The 16,966-nt window shown below is 33.8% G+C and overlaps 1 protein-coding gene across 1 annotated transcript; it reads right to left on the bottom strand.

The window, feature by feature from the left end:
* Nucleotides 1–425: 425 nt before the first annotated feature.
* Nucleotides 426–1,565, bottom strand: LOC132316164 (putative F-box protein At1g32420). The gene has a single exon (XM_059814677.1). It carries the CDS (start codon nucleotides 1,563–1,565, stop codon nucleotides 426–428), a length of 1,140 nt encoding a protein of 379 aa, XP_059670660.1.
* Between the last annotated feature and the right edge of the window lie 15,401 nt (nucleotides 1,566–16,966).

Genomic DNA, 16,966 nt, shown 5'->3' with positions numbered 1-16,966 from the left:
CTCTCCTTGATTTAGTCAAATGCAAGTTGTCGAATTGTTGCTGAAAAGTTGCTAAAGAAGTTGCTGGAAAGTTGCTAATTTTTAGCAACTTCTTTCCTTATACTTGGTTACCGTTTCTTCCCTTAAATTGCCCAAAAGCCATTTATCGCTTTTATATTCATGACGCGGCTGCCTTTTGTATTTTTTCCTTGTTCCATCCAACTAGAATTCCTATAAAATAGGAATTCAGTTGTCTGATTTCCTTAAAACTTTAGTCTTTCCTTTCCTGTTGATAACCCAACTTGAATAAAGTCAAATGTTTGTTGCTATATTTTAGCAACTGCCTTGTTAATGAAGTGGCTAAGTAATTTTCTCCAATACTTGCTCCTGATATTTCTTAACTGGCAGATTCCCTTGACGCCATGTTAAAAATACTTATCAGCTTTTCATTGGTCCACGTCATCGCTGAGATGGCTGCCAAGTTTTGGTGCCAACAGTTTGTTTTCTCCTCTGACTGAAACTAGGCTCTCCATGTACATAAAAGCCTGAAGGGAACTGTTGCAACGATATTGGAGATTCTTAATTTCTCGGGTATTTGGGTCGTACAAAACCAACTCTTCAGTGCTAATTCTTAAAAAAAGCTCACCATTTTTCCAGATTCCAAATGACGCCTCAACATCTAGAAGAGGCCCAATAGATAGTTGTTTAGTCCAACATCCCTCTTCCTCCATCACCCAACTATCAAAATGTTTCTCAACCTTATGTGTTTCAAAATAGATCAAAGCAATCGAATCAAAGTACATGACACGGATCCCATATTCCATACGGGATAGATTTGGAGGCCCGGATATATATCGGAAAACCTCGTTTCCCATGTCAAATGAGACGACTGCATAAAATTGATCACTCTCATCTAGAGTCAACCAATAATAAAGTCCATTCATGTATGTGTTGGATAAAATAGAATCATGTACGAATCTAGATGGAGATGAATCTTGAAAGAGTCTCCAAGAATTTGTACATAGATTATACACTGAAACAACGTTAGGATCATATGGATCATCATTTTTATCATTCCAATATTTTCTAATCGAGACCACTTTGTAATCGTTGGTTTCAAGGTCCAGCCCAAATCCAAAATAACTATGATAAACATTAAAGTAGGATGGGAGGTTAGGATTGGGCATAAGGAGGGACCTGAATACTCTTGTAGCCGGGTTCCAAAGAGTTATGCGGTCATGATTCCAAAGACCAAGTATGCCATTAAAGGTACCCAAAATACTTGGTTCACTAAAGCACGGAAGACCATCAAGATCGTAATGTAGATGTGAGAAGCTAGCAAGCGTTTCATCCAGGAATAGGGTTAAAACATATTTTTCAGCACTATCATTGAAATGATAAACAAGGAGATGAGCACTGTTTCTACTATGGTGGAGGTGTTTGGTAATGAAACTAGAGTTTATGGTGAGAGAGTACCAATTTTTGCATACACACCTAAACCGCACAAGTGATTTCACAGGCAACCTTGTGAGAACATCAATTATCAAATCTTCTGACAACCGCTGATTGCCACTTTTGTACGTCATCTTTCAAATGTCTCTGCAGGGATTGAGTGAATCTTTATTTCCTAATACAAGAAGAAATTCGTAAACTAAAAACAATTTTAAACCAAATTATGAACACATCTCTCCTATAAATTACTCTAAAATTGAAACGAAATGATGTGACCACTTCTGCTCATAATTATTAAAATAAATTATTAAGCATAAAAAAAAAATCGGAAACAAGGAACACATAAATGTCATTTATTTACTATATATATATATACATATATATATAACACAAAGTCATATAACTATGTAGGGTCTGGTGGGGGAAGCTATCACCCAATATATAATTGTTAATTTTTTTATTTTTTTTTAAATATTGAATTACATGTGAATTTTTATCACCCAATAACTATGTGAGGGTTGGTCAAGGACTCCCCCTTCCTGCCATTTGTTTTTTGGCAAATTATTATTATTGTTCCTTTTAAAATGTCCAAATCCACTATTATCTTTAATTCTAACACAAATGATAAGCATCTATTGCACCTTAATCTTCTCGGCCAAGTCCTGCGAAAGAATTTCCAAAGAGAAATTTTTTTCCCTTTTCTAATTATTGTACCATTTCATATCTTTCTAGAATTCTCTTGCAGATTTTAGGAGATTTTCTTTCCTTTTCTATTTAGGGGACTTTGTATTTGTTCATGTCTCTTGTACAAAATTATAGATGAATGAATATTTTTTTTCCCCAATTTTCTAATATGGTATCAGAGCATTTGGTGTTTTTCTTTTCAAAATTATGTTTGCCCTCATGGCAACAATTCCTTCAAATTCTGAGGAGCAGCAACAAGCTTCTTCTCAAGTTATGGCCACATCTTCTTCTCAGGGTAGTGACCCTTTTCAAAACCCTTATGTTTTACACCATTCAGACAATCCTACTGCTATTCTCGTCTCTCCTCTCCTTAATGGAGATAACTACATTACATGGTTCTGCGCGATGCGTACGCCTTACGCGCAAAAAATAAGCTTGGATTTGTTGATGGTACCATTCCTATGCCAGACCAATCTTCTTCAACCTATGAGTAATGGATTTGAGTGAACAATATGGTAATCTCCTGAATACTTCACTCGATGGTGCTGAAACTTGCTGCGAGTATTATTTATTCTAAGTTTGCTCAAGAATTCTGGAGCAATTTGAATGATCGTTTTTTTCAACCTAAAAGTACTAAAATTTTTGAAATCAAGCGGCGTATCTCTGAATGTAAACAAAATAATCTTTATGTGACTGCTTATTATACTCGATTGAAGGTTCTTAGGGATGAACTAGCATCATATGTGATGCTTCTTACTTGCTCATGTGGTGCAGCCAAAACCATAAATGATTATCTTCTTTAAGATCATGCGATGCAATTTTTGCAAGGACTCCATGAATCATATGCACAATTTTGGAGTCAAATCTTATTATGGGAACCATTACCGCCTGCGAATAAGATTTATTCATTGTTACTACAGGAAGAAAAACAACGTTTTCTTTCGTTACACACTCTCAATCTCAATGATGCTTCAGCTCTAGCCACATTTCCTGCACCAAATCAAACTACACATCCCACTACCTCAACCTACAATCGGGGCAGATCAGGTATTGGTTGTGGTAACAATTGTGGGGGGAGGGCACGATCATGTTGTGACCACAGTGGTTGTGATGGTTATACGATTGCAACTTGATACAAATTACAAGGGTTCCCACAACGTTCTAACGCTGGGACATCTTGTCCTTTGGCACATGGGTTTGCTGCTTCATCTGACCAATCCTAACCTCTCTTTATATCTACTGCTCCTGTTATCACACCAACGCCTTAAAGCAATAGCACACCAGCACCTCGAAGCAACAATTATCCATCTTTAGCATCACTATCAATTTCGCAGGAGCAATACAATCAAATTTTGGCAATTTGTAACTAGGTAGACATGACCATTCTATATATTTAGTAGGTATTGCCCTCGCATCTCTTTTTGATAATTCCTAGATTATTGACGGTGGGGCTACAAATCACATGTGTTCCACGCCACATTTGTTTCAGTCCTTTACTAAAAATACATCTTTGTCTCGGGTACAATTACCAAATGGCTCTAATATGCCAGTTATGCAAACTGTCAGTGTTTCAATTAATCCTTCCTTTCATTTAGATAATGTTTTCCTTGTTTCCTTATTTAAGTTCAATTTGATGTCCGTTTCTCAAATAACAAAATCTCTTAATTGTGCTATTATTTTTCTACCTGACGGTTGCATTTTTTAGGGCCTCTCCTCAAGGAGAACGATTAGAGTGGGTAATTGGAATTGTCTTTATTATCTATCCCAACCTAGTAATCTTTATGCAATAGTGAAACCCACCTTTGATATTTGGCATTGGCAATTGGGACATCCTTCAAATGATCATTTAGTTTCAATTTATGCTTTAGACTCTTCTATTACTATTTCCAACAAATCACTCTGTAATGTATGTCCTTTGGCAAAACATGCAAGAATTCTTTTTTCGTTAAGTAATACAAAAACAAAATTTCCTTTTGAATTGGCTCATTGTGATATTTGGGGTGCTTTTGCTATTCCTAGTATTTCTGGTGCACATTATTTTTTTTACTATTACTTGTGATTTTAGTCATTACACTTGGTTGTTTTTAATGAAGCACAAATCTGAAACTCAATCACATTTAAAATCATTCATTTCTATAGTTGCCAATCAATATCATTCTTGGGTCAAAAGAGTCCAGACCAATAATCTTGTGGGGTTCTTATCGAAAGAGTTAAAAAATATATTTTTTATTAAGTCTATTCGAACCAATAACATGAGAGAATTTTTATCACATAAATTACATTGTTTTTTTTTTAGTCCCGTGGGATTTTTCACCAACATAGTTATATTGTAACTCCACAACAAAATGGTGTTGTGGAGCAAAAGCATTGACATCTTCTTAATATAGCTCGTGCTATTCGTTTCCAAAGTAATTTACCTCTTTCTTTTTGGGTTGAGTGTGTTCTTATAGCTAGCTATTTAATAAACAAGATTCCTTCATCGATTTTAAATGAAAAAACTCCGTGAGGTATTACTAGAAGTACCTCTTCTGTACTCTCATCTTCGAGTTTTCGGTTTCCTCTGCTTTGGTCATAAACTCTCACCATAAAGACATAAATTTGATGCACGTCCCAAACCTGGCATTTTTGTGGGATATCTTTTTAGTCAAAAGGGATATAAAATTTTTGACATAACCACTCAAAAAATTTATTTCTCTAGATATGTTCTTTTTTTAAAAAACGTTTTTCCATATCCAGATGCTCAATTTCATCCTTTTTGATGGCAGTTATGCCTTTGCCAATTTTAGATAATGGTGTCATTAATCCATCCTCTTATGGTGTTGCATCATTTCCTTCTTCTAGTTCTGATCGACAACTCAGTTCATTTATCGGTTTTGCCCAATACTGTTGATCCAGCACTGGAGGAACCTTCCTCACACCATGAGAATGTTCCTAACTCTCTTTGTCAAACATGACCAATTCGTGATCACCGAACCCCACTCTACTTGCAGGATTATATCTATAACAATGTGAGATCAGTAGATTGCCCGCGACAATCAACTTTCCATGGGTTAGGTACACTTTATCCACTTCCACAAGTTCTTTCATATAATCATTTGTCTTCTTCACATTCAGCTTTTCTTAATTCTCTTGATTTATGTGTTGAGCCAACATCTTTCTCACAAGTTGTTAAGATCCCATAATGGCGAAAGGCTATGGAGGCAAAAATTAAAGCTTTGGAGGAAAATGACACTTAGAAGGCTACAACTTTACCTCCTCACAAAAAACCCGTTGGTTGCAAATGGCTCAACTCATAGCCAAAGGATTTGCACAAACTAAAGGCATTGATCATAATGAAACATTTGTCCCTGTTGCAAAAATGATCATTGTCCTGTGTTTTTTAGCCATTGCTTCCATCACAAGGTGGTCTCTACATCATCTTGATGTTAATAATGATTTTCTTCATGGAGACTTAAATGAAGAAGTATATATGAAAATTCCTCTAAGTTATCACAGGCAGGGGGAGAATCGACAAACTCGATTGAACAAGTCTTTATATGGGCTCAAACAAGTGAGCGGCAATTGGTTTGCTAAATTTTCTCAATCTATGTGCTTTGCCATCTACTCTCAATCTAAAGCTAATTATTCCTTATTTTTTAAACATGATGATTATTGTGGTTCTACATTTGTTTTAGTCTATGTTGATGATATTTTGATTGGTGGTGATAACACAGATAAAATTAAATCTCTAAAGGTTATGCTGGATGCTCAGTTCCATATCAAGGATCTTGGGTTTCCAAAATATTTTCTTGGTATTGAGATTGCATTCCTCACATGGTAATTTTCTTTGTCAAAGGAAGTACACCTTGGACATTTTTACTGACATGGGTATGTTAGGTTGTCAACCTGCTCGCTCACCTATGGAACAAAATCTCAAGTTGAGGGACATCAAGGGAAATCACTTCCCTGATCCAGTCATTTATCGTTGGCTTATAGGCCGCCTTATTTATTTGATGATTACACGCCCAGATATTCTTTTTGCTATGAATATCCTTAATCAATTTATACAAGCTCCATTGAAACCTCATTACGATGCTGCTCTGTTGAAATTCTTTCGTAGGACTCGGAGAAGATTAAGGCGCAATAGCATCCATACCCATTCTTGTTAATAATAACATACTAAAAATCCAAACTTATGACCAAATCTAAGCACACCTCCTTGATACATTATTACATTAACAAATTAACAGGTCCAATTTGCATTTACGACCACAATCTTTTAAGTAAATTAGAAGTGAGAAGCTATGCAAAAAAAAAAAAAAAAAAAAAAAAAAAAAAAAAAAAAAAAAAAAAACCACTCCGAACAATAAAATTAGCATACCTGACCATTGCATTTCCAATCTAACATTCAAAATCTTTTATCACTTTTCTAGAATGCAACCATGCCTACAATACACTTCAGCAACAAACAATTCTATTCAGCCTACAATAGGCCCTGGAATTGGAAAAAAATAAAATAAAATAAAATAAAATAAAATAAATATAAATAATAATAATAATATATAGGGTAAATTACATGGACCTCCACTATGATTTGCATAATTATAGGACCTCCCCTTTATTTTTGAAAATTACTCGGACCTCCCTTGAAAATGAAACTATCCTATACGGACCTCCCTTCTATTATGGTCAACGCCCCTCAACGACGGATTTTGCTGATGCCATCCACTTAATTAAGTTACATGTCCATAATACCCTTATCCCTACCATTATATATATACTACCTCCGTCTCATTTTAAATGTCGGCTTAGGGAACTGTGACTTACAAAATTATGAGTCACGGTTCCCAAAGCTGACATTTAAAATGGGATAAAGGGAGTATATATATATATATATATATATATATATATATATATATAATCGTTGCTTCACATTAATCCAGTTTCGTGTCATCATTAAGGCTCAAATTTGGGTGCAGCTCTGCATAGTTCATCCATAAGAAGAATTCATCTTTAAATCAATTCTTCTGGGTACCTTTGGGAAAGAAGGAGAAGAAGATTGTGTGAAGAATTTGAAGAAAAATGAAGTTGGAGAAGACATCCTCTGCAACTTAGGGCTCAAAATTATGGGTATAAGAGTTTATCTGCAAATTAAGTCTTCTGGGTACATTTTCAAAAAGAAAAAGAAAATTGTGTGAAGAATTTGAAAGAAAACGACGAAGATGGAGAAGACATCATTTGCAACTTAGGGCTAAAAATTCTGGAATCATAACAAAGTCATTAACATAAAGTAAAATAACAAAATCATGAACACCAACATCAAATAATTACCCCCAAATTTAATGGGATCGCAATCTTCAATTGATGGTATAGAAACCCTAAATATTAGGGTTTCACAGAAAGCATATACTTTCTTTCTCTCTTAATGTGTTAAAATGAAAAAACCTTAACTTACGATTTCATTCTCATTAAGGTATATGAAAGGACATGTCTATTTTGAAAAGAGAAGTGCTTGATGGAAATTTTCCATCTAAAAACAAGGCAGCTGTGTAACTGATATGAGCCAATGGTACTTTAGTAATTTGACATAAAAGTGTGAGGGTATTTCAGTAAATTTGACACGTCTATTAGTGTACTTGATGGTCCATCACACATTAGGGGGCTCCGTGTAAGATAGTTTCATTTTTTGGAGAGATCCGAGTAATTTTTCAAAACAGGGGAGGTCCCTGTAATTTACCCAAATATATATACATATAAGAAAGAGAGATAAACAATATGCAATACTAAGTAAAAACCAAAACCAATATCCAAGAGCGTACCATTTCGGTTTTAATTTTTTTAGTAAGTGTATTATACACATAAACCCAATCAATACCAGAAGAATCACCAAACCAATATAAGAATCCAAAACCCTAGATTTAAACCAAATTCCAACCAAAATAGAAATTGGGATCTTAATCGTATATAAGTTGAATTACTGGTCAGTTCACGTATATAATATTCAAAACCGCTAGGAAAAAAACATTTTCATTACCTCAATTGAAGAAAGAACTTATTTCTGATGCTGTTATGGAATTATTAGACATGGTAATTTATTTGGAAATTCTACATGGCATTTCTTTGTGCGTGGTGCGAGGAAAAACTATATATTTTTAAATGGTTTCAAGGATCCATAGTTTTCAAATAGCGATGACGCTCTAATAATTCTGGTGCTAATAGTGCTGTAAAAATAATTATTTGAAGAGAAAAGAACAGATCATATGGATTTCAATGATGATAAATATTAAAAAATATATGAAATATGCCTAAACAAATGTTGATATTTTTTCCTCAAATATCTCAATAAATTTAATTGAAATTGAGACGTACATACCGTCGCGTCTTCCAATAAGGGGTGAAGGCTCTATGAAATGAGAAAGTATAAGGAGAAGAAAGACATTAATGGAACTATATGGGAAGAGAGAGCCACGAATTTTGGAAGACATGAGAGGTGCTCTTTTTTTCTTGAGGGAGTCTATCAGGATAAGAATCGTCTTAACCTTTGAGCCTGATCGCGCCGACCAGAAAGTGAGAAAACCGAACCGTCCCCCAATATTTTTGTTTTTTGTATTTATTTGATTTTTTTTTCATTTTTTATTGAAAAAAAAAAAGAAAAAAAAAAAGGAAAGAGTAATGCTAGGAAGTAAGTGGCTGACATCAGCAGGATTATTTTTTTTTATTATTATTATTATTATTTTTTAACAAGATGAGTTATCCATATTTAACCACTAGATGAAAAACCTAATAAATTATTCAATTGACTTTTTAGGGATCTTAAGAAATTATTTCTATCAAGGGGTTAAATATAAAGAGTTCATGCTCAAAAGAAAAAGTTATTTTCACGGACATTTGTGAATACTTGGTTGTTGGAAATTGCAATATGCAGCACCCTAGGAAGAACGAATACGGACACATGACATGAGTACCATACGATTTAGACATACCGATACCGCAAACATAAATAAAATAAAATAAAAAATGACACCAATACGACATCAATATGTCAAAAAGTAATAACATAATATATAAAAAATAATAATTTTTACTCATTTAATCCATATGATCATGAATAAAACTTGCTACTCCCTCTGTCCTATATTACTTGTAGAGTATTAGTTTTAGAGATTTTTAAGAGGATATACAATTAATCCATTGTTCTCTTATAAGATTACTAACTTGTCCTTTCAAATTTAAATAAGTATATCATCAAGTTGGAGACTTTTAAAAATTTAAAGAGTATTTTTGGAAAGATTGATTTTATTTTGCTTTGAGTTTTAAAACTGAACAAGTATTTTGGGACAACCCAAAAGGGAAACATAGACAACTTATACGACATGGATGGAGTAATTTGAAAGAGTTAGATGTTTATTATTTTTGTTTTCTTAAATTTTATATTATTATTTTTAATTAACTCATAATATATTTTAAATTGCATTGAATCTTCTTCTTCTAAAATAAAATTATAAAACCACTCTGTCGTGTCCGCAAAGTATTCAAAACGTGTCATTGTTGTGTCAGAAAAATAAAATATGTAAATTTCAGGACACTTCTATCCTTGTTCAGAATGTGTCCAAGCTGTGTTCACGTGTTCGACAAATGTTTGAGTATCTGACACCGCAACGGTGTTAAGGTTTTGGACATGGTAGTGTTAGGTTATGTCCCAGTGTTTTCTAGGTAGCACCTGACTCAATGTTATTCATCTGACGCACTGACCATGGTATCATCATTCTTTTATTTTGTGTTAATGATACGATTATCATTCGTGATGCTTTGCAAGTAATTCAGGAACTTAAAAAGATTTTTAGCCATTAGTTTGAGATGAAAGATCTTAGACCACTCAATTATTTCCTTGGCCTTGCGATCACTACAATGGCTGATGGTTACTATCTCACTTAAGACAAAGACACATTCGATCTTCTTTCGAAAATTAGGATAATTGACAACAAAGAAAACTTCTTCATAATGGCACCTTGAATTGACAATTAGTTGATAGTTTGGTATACCTCACCGTCACTTGTGGTTGTCCCGAGATCCATTCATTTGCAACAATACTCCACATAATGGCAAAATTTTTCACAATGGCACCTAGTATTGACAATTAGTTGGTAGTCTGGTATACCACACAGTTACTCGTCAATACATATTTGATGTTGTTAATATTGTTCGTCAGTTCATGGCTATCCCAAGATCCATTCATTTTACAGTTGTTCTTCACATCCTTCGCTATCTCAAAGGCACTATGTTTCATGGGCTTCATTTCTTTTCTCAGTCATTACTTGTTCTCCGTGCTTACGGCGGATGCAAATTGGGCAAGGAATCCCACAAATCCTCGTTTTACTATAGGATTTTTCTTCTTTCTTGGTGATTCACTCATCTCCTGGCATAACAAGAAACAAATTATGGTTGTTCAGTCTAGTACAATAATTAAGTACAAAAAACTTGCTGATACTAGCTACTTTTGAGCTTTTGTGCGTGGTTGCATTGGCTCCTTCAAAATATGAGAGTTTCCTCATCAGTTGCCCAATTTATCTACTGTGATAATATGAATGCAATTCATATTGCACATAATGATATTTTTATAACTGCACCAAACATATTGAGATTGAATATCACTTTATTTATCGTTATCTTCTTCGGAATGTCTTACAGTTACGGTGCATTATTTCTCACAATCAAATAACTTACATCTTCACATACCAAATCTATTCCACCAAGGCGCTTTTGTGATCTTTTCTCCAAACTCAAGTTGTACAATCTACCTCAAGTATGAAGGGGGTTGTTAAATTATATATGTACCATCGTAACCCCTACCTACCATATATGGACCTTAGGTTTATTATATAATACTCACCTATCCAGTTGTTTTGTATAACTTACTTGTATAGCACTCACCTACCCTAACCCTCGCCTATAAATTGCATTATTATGTATTGCACATTAGTATAATACAACATACAATTCTCCATATCTTCTAACACTGACAAATGCTAGTTGCCACTTTTTATACATACTTGTCTTTTAATAAAATTATATTTATCATAAAAATTTGAATAATACTATCCAAGATTAAAGAAAAAAGAAATAAAAAAACACGAACCCTTGTTTCTCATATGCAAATAAGACCCATAAAATTCCATATTTTTACTTTTAAATTTTCTTGGGCTTGACATTCTTTTCTTTATAATATAATATGAATTGGTAGTAATGTTGCAAATGACTTGACAAGCTTTCATCGGTCAAGTCTATGAGAAATAAATTGTAATGTCAGCATATTTTGGAGTAAAAACTTGATGATTGAGTTGCATGTATTTATATTTATCTTAAGTCTTTGTCTTTCGGAGCTGAAGCGTAAGTTTGAAAACATCATTTAGGCAAGGTAAGTGTGTGAGGAATACTTGTATATATGTTTATATTTGACTATGAGTGCAGAGATGAAATATAGCATTTAGAAAAGTCCAACTAGTTAAACTTTGAAACTGAACCAATTGAACTTTCTGAATGAAAACTGCACTCTATAGAAATCCAACCGGTTGAACTTGAAACTAAATGGGTTGAACTTTTTGCACGGAAACCACACTAGGTAAAAACTAAACTGGCTGAACTTTGAAACTGAACTAGTTGAGTTCTCTAGAATATGTGAAAATTCAAATTTTGGAAACTTTTTAGTTTTTTATTTTTATCAAAACTCTTTGGGATGTCCTTGCACGATTTTAAAACCTCTTTTTACCTATTGTGAGGACTCTATAGCATATATATATATATATATATATATATATATATATATATATATATATAATCCATCTCTAACCCTAGAGGATATTGATTGTTTCAATTGGAAAAAAAAAAAAAAAAAAAAAAAAAAAAAAAAAAACAAGCTTTTCATACTTTACATGAACAATATTGATGCTTTTTGAGAGATTTTTTAGAAAAATTTGATTGTTGATTTTTTAGAGCACACACTTAAACATGAAAGTGGTAAGTGTGATGTTCTTCCATTGATGAACAGGAAATCTTCAGAGTATTACACATTGATCAGAATAATATATTTTTTTTTATCAATCTTCACAAAATCCAGATTTGAATGAAGAGGAAGTTTCAATACAAAGGGATCAAAGTGTGGAGTGCTTGTTGACCTACCAACTATCTTTTTACTGTAATCAAGGAAGTAAGCTTGAAGTCTAATTGTTCTTGAACAAGGGAGTTGCAAAGCCGAAGACTTTTAACGATTTGTTCTTGGTAGAGTGAAAGGGTGTGAGACCGACTTAGGTTACTTCGCTTCGACACTAGTAGATCATTTCACTTAAGATGACAGAAGTACTCAAAGTTTTTTCTTAGGTTGATTTCCACTAATTTTAACATTCTAAATTTTCACAAACCCGGATATGTCAATGTGACCTAAAAGTTGACTCGATAACAATTCGGAATACGAAAGTGAAAATAAAGAAAACAAGTTTCATATGGATAAATGGCATCCCAAGAACACTAGAGTGACTTTCCATGAAGTCACGGAGTTTATAAGAAAACAAAATGTGGAAGCAATATTTTAAAAAAGGATAATTTTAGCCCAAAGGGCAAAATGGTAATTTTTAAAAAGTTATGGGTGCTACTGAGCACACCATTGGATAAACAATGAAAAATTAATGAACCTAAACTCAAGAATTACTTGATTTGGAGTCCGGACGGAAAAGAAAATAAAAAAACAAAATCTAACGTCGTCGCGGCCGAGGGGTTCGTCAAGTTGGTAATAGGTGACTATTTTGTGGTAACTTCTTTTATGGAGAGATTTTGTTTAAAGGATGGATTCAAGGTGCGATGCTTGTTTTGGAAATTTATTGTATTAAGGAGACTTTGTGCAGGGGATTTTTGGTGTAATGTCTTGTAGTGAGGATCATTGGGACTTGGGAGGCATCGATACCTTTCTGATTTTGTGAAGTTTGATCCATTTAAGTTTGAGGATACAGACTTGTCAGGTTTTAGATTCATGCCTGGGAGTTGTTTAATTATGGTGTTTTGAGGAGTTTTTGATTTGATCAAAGTGACTTGATTTAAAGATTCGATGATTTGGAGTTGTCATTTTTTTAGTATTAAGGATTTAGGGCCTTAAGCGTAGCAATGCCTATGACATTGTTGTCAGAGATTTTGGGATTAGCCAAGATGGATTGGCCGGACATCTTTGGACCATACCTTAACTCTCACAAAATGCCTGGTTCCTGTAATGCTTTTGGTAATGATTATTTTCGACATTGATGTCATTTGTATCGAGAAGTTAGGGCAGGTTATGAGCTAGTGCCTTATACTGTCATGCTACCATATATACTAAGATATGTGTTTTGGGCGAGTACTAGTTACCGTCGATGCTACCTTACTAACGAGTAAGTGTGGGCGGGCACTGACGTTGTTGTTACCACGCACTTAAGTACGTTGCGGGCTGGTTCTGGTCACTACTCTTTCTGCCATGTCACTTTAGGCTAGGTGTCATGTTTTGACGTGTCCATTGTCTTAGGAATTCTTTTGGTTTTTGACGTTAGATTGGTTCGTCGGTCCATTTTAAGAGGCATCTCTCGGTTTGTGGTTTCAAATTCCTTCATTTGATCTTGAGGCTTTTGGAGTTGTCCTTTAGCACTTTACGATTGGTCCTTTGGTCTAACCTTGTGTTCAGTCCCATTTTGGTTCTCCTTGGTATGTTCTTGATTTCGAGGACGAAATTTCACACTTTCATTTTTTTTTTTTACATTTCTTTTTCGTCTTTTTCCTGATTTCGTTTTTTTTGCATAACCTATCGGGTCATGCTCAAATTTGATCCTAACTTTGCATTCATCCATTTTAGTTGATTTCCATATGACACGCATTTTTACTTTTGTAGAAAAGCATGCTAGATGTTTATTTTTACCCGTAAGGGCGTAAATGTAAAGATTCTTGAAAATTATTTTCTTTACTTGGGATGTTTTTTGTAATTATCTTTTGATGATATTTTGTATTTAAGGTTCTTTTAAATGTACTTTTTGAATGACACTTTATTTTGGGCTTTTTGGAAAATTCACTTTTTGAGTTATCTAATGAAGAGGTCTTTGTGTAATTATGTAAAGTTTTCAAAAAAATTTCTCGTTTTGGGTTCAAACCATTATGGGGGGTTCCCTTTCACTTTTTATGAACTTTGGAACTTCTAGAACATTTTTTTTGGATTTTTATTTCATTTATTTTGAATTTTCGAACCCCGTTAGTTGTCAACTTTTCCGAAGCATATCTCCTCGCTCGGGACTCGATTTTTAACCCCGTTTCTTCCGTTGATCTTAGAATTTCATTTTAAAACTTTTCATTCACGGACCATCTTCATTTGAGAGCGTCTTGACAGTTTTCACTTTTTGGACCCAAACGGGGCCCGTTCGGACTATTCGGGACACCTTTTTGACATATTTAGGATAGGTGGATGAGAGAAAAAGTCATTTCAACATTTTCACTTTCTAAAAATAGCAGCAGCCGCCATTAGAGGAGCTTAAGGGCTGCAATCTCTCTCTATCCTCTTTTCATCTTCTTCTTCTTTGATTAAGCTCTTCTCAATGCAGACTTTTTTGATGTCCTCGACGACGCGATGATTTCTACCTAATCGGATTTCAATTTGCAGCACTTTAATTTTTTAGGTGTGAGTTTAAGCTTGGATTTGGGTGTTGTCATAAGAAGATTTCTTACTCTCCTTGTTGCCCTGTCATAACCCTGAAGTTTTATCGCATTTGGTGAAGTTTGATTTTGGTTTGATTTGAGATTTTTTTCTCAAAGTGAGGTAGGGGGTGTTTCATGTTTATAATCTTAGTGTTTTATATGTTTTTTAGGTTTATATTACTTGTATACATTTTTATAGTTTAGATCTAGAAATGGATTTTATTTTTAATTAAATGATGATTTAATTTCATGGTTGTAGCATGCTTAGATTAGATTAAATATATGATATTTGGATAGCCCATGACTTGTTGTTCATCATATATTAATTTTGAAAATTTTGGATGACTTTTGAAATCTAGAGATTTTTAATTTATTAAGTTAATTAAAGATTAATTAAGGCGTTTTGGTGGCTTAATTAGATTTTTGATTTGATATTTGTGTTAATCATGGTATGTTACTTGATATGTGTTAATTTCATGTTATTTGAAGATATTTTGCAATTTAGAGAAATTAATTAATTTTTGTTTAATTAGTTTCTATTTAATTAATTTATGGTTTATTTACATCTTTGATGTTTTCAAGGCTTATTATGTTACATGTCATGGTAGTTGAGGACTTAGGGCATGTCTTGTGTATTTCCACAATTTGATTGTGCATGGTATTTGAATAAGTGCATTTTGTATATATGTATATAGTTGTTGTGCATTACTTTTTGATTTTGGAAACTTGGTATGTCGTAAGAATGACCATGGCTAAGGCACGGCTCTAGTACGGGGGATTTAAGAGCCTTCTATCTTATAGTGCGCACTTAGGGGCGGGTACCCACAAGCTAGTAACCCAAATGATGCCTAATATCTGGTTCCACTCCAGCGTGATGTCCAAGTATCCGTATAATTGATTTCGCATTTCAATTCCAAGTTGTTTACTTTAATAATTTATATTTTATTATTTGGTGTTTGAAGTTTCAATGTTGTTTAAGTTGCATTATTATTTTGGCTTATGTTATGAATGTTCTAATGTAGCTTAGGATGATCCTTTAGTCCCACATTGAACATAGACTTTAGGTGGCATGACCCACATGAATTAATTTATATAAACTTATAAAGACTTACAAAACTTTAGGTTATACGTATGTTCATTTCCTACGAGTAACTTGTTTACTCACCCTCGTTGTTTGGGACATTTTTCAAGTAAAGAACCATATTTTAGGGATGTACAACATCCTTGAACTTGCTTGTGGCTTGATGAGTTCGGCGTATTTCCTTACATGCACTTACTAGCATGATTTTGCTTTATTTTGGGTTAAATGTATTAAAACTTGTAGTTTCCATTTGGAATATGTAACAAGTGCTTAAATGCACCGGATAGAGTAAGAATTCAATCTCAAACTGTGGACTGGTTTGCCTCGAGACTAAGAGCTTTGCTAATCTGTGTTCTGGCCATTCAAAATAAACTGTTGTGTTTTGTAAACTTGAAAAAGAGGGGGATCCCAACCTTGGCCATTTGCCATAATTGCATGACTGCTAAAGACGACCTGGACCACCTTTTTGTTACCTGTTCTCTAGCAAAAGATGGTTGGCAATGGTTAGCTGTATTACTTAGATGGAATTTGCCTCAATTTGATACATTACAACAACTTATTAATTGGTTTGTTCAGAAAAGAATAAAAGCATAAGGCTCAAAAATGCCTTTGTGCTACAACGCTGTGGTTTTTATGGGATGAGAGAAATAAGAGATTGCATCATGATCATTAGAGGGTTGTTACACACATTGATCAAACTATATATGGAGAGGTTTTATTACTTTCAGACATAGAGCTAGGGGGATTTGGGACAACATCTTTGGGACAGTCTCTTTGAATGTCTTATTTTGTTTACCTGTTTTGATCTCTTGTAACTACTTGCTGTAGTTACAGTTATTTGTAACTATTGTTTTCTTTTTCCAAGGGGATGCCCTTGTTGTTTTACTTGTAAATTCTTGATATATCTATAAAAAATTTCCACTTTACCTAGGAAAAAAAAACTGCTTAAATGCACCATTTGAGACCTATTTGACATGTATGTAATGAAGCCAATGGTTAATGACTTTATGCTTTAATTTTATATTATTTGACTATATGCTTAAATGTGGTAAAAATAGAAAAATGTGAAGCTTTAGCATGTCATTTTTAGCTTGG

Source organism: Cornus florida, unplaced genomic scaffold (genome assembly GCF_030987335.1).
Source record: "Cornus florida cultivar Cherokee Brave unplaced genomic scaffold, ASM3098733v1 CherokeeBrave_3.0.0_Hap2_Chr07, whole genome shotgun sequence".
In the NCBI taxonomy this organism is placed as follows: Eukaryota; Viridiplantae; Streptophyta; class Magnoliopsida; order Cornales; family Cornaceae; genus Cornus; species Cornus florida.
The sequence above is the reverse complement of the archived record's forward strand: the minus strand, read 5'-3'. Positions and strand labels throughout refer to the sequence as shown.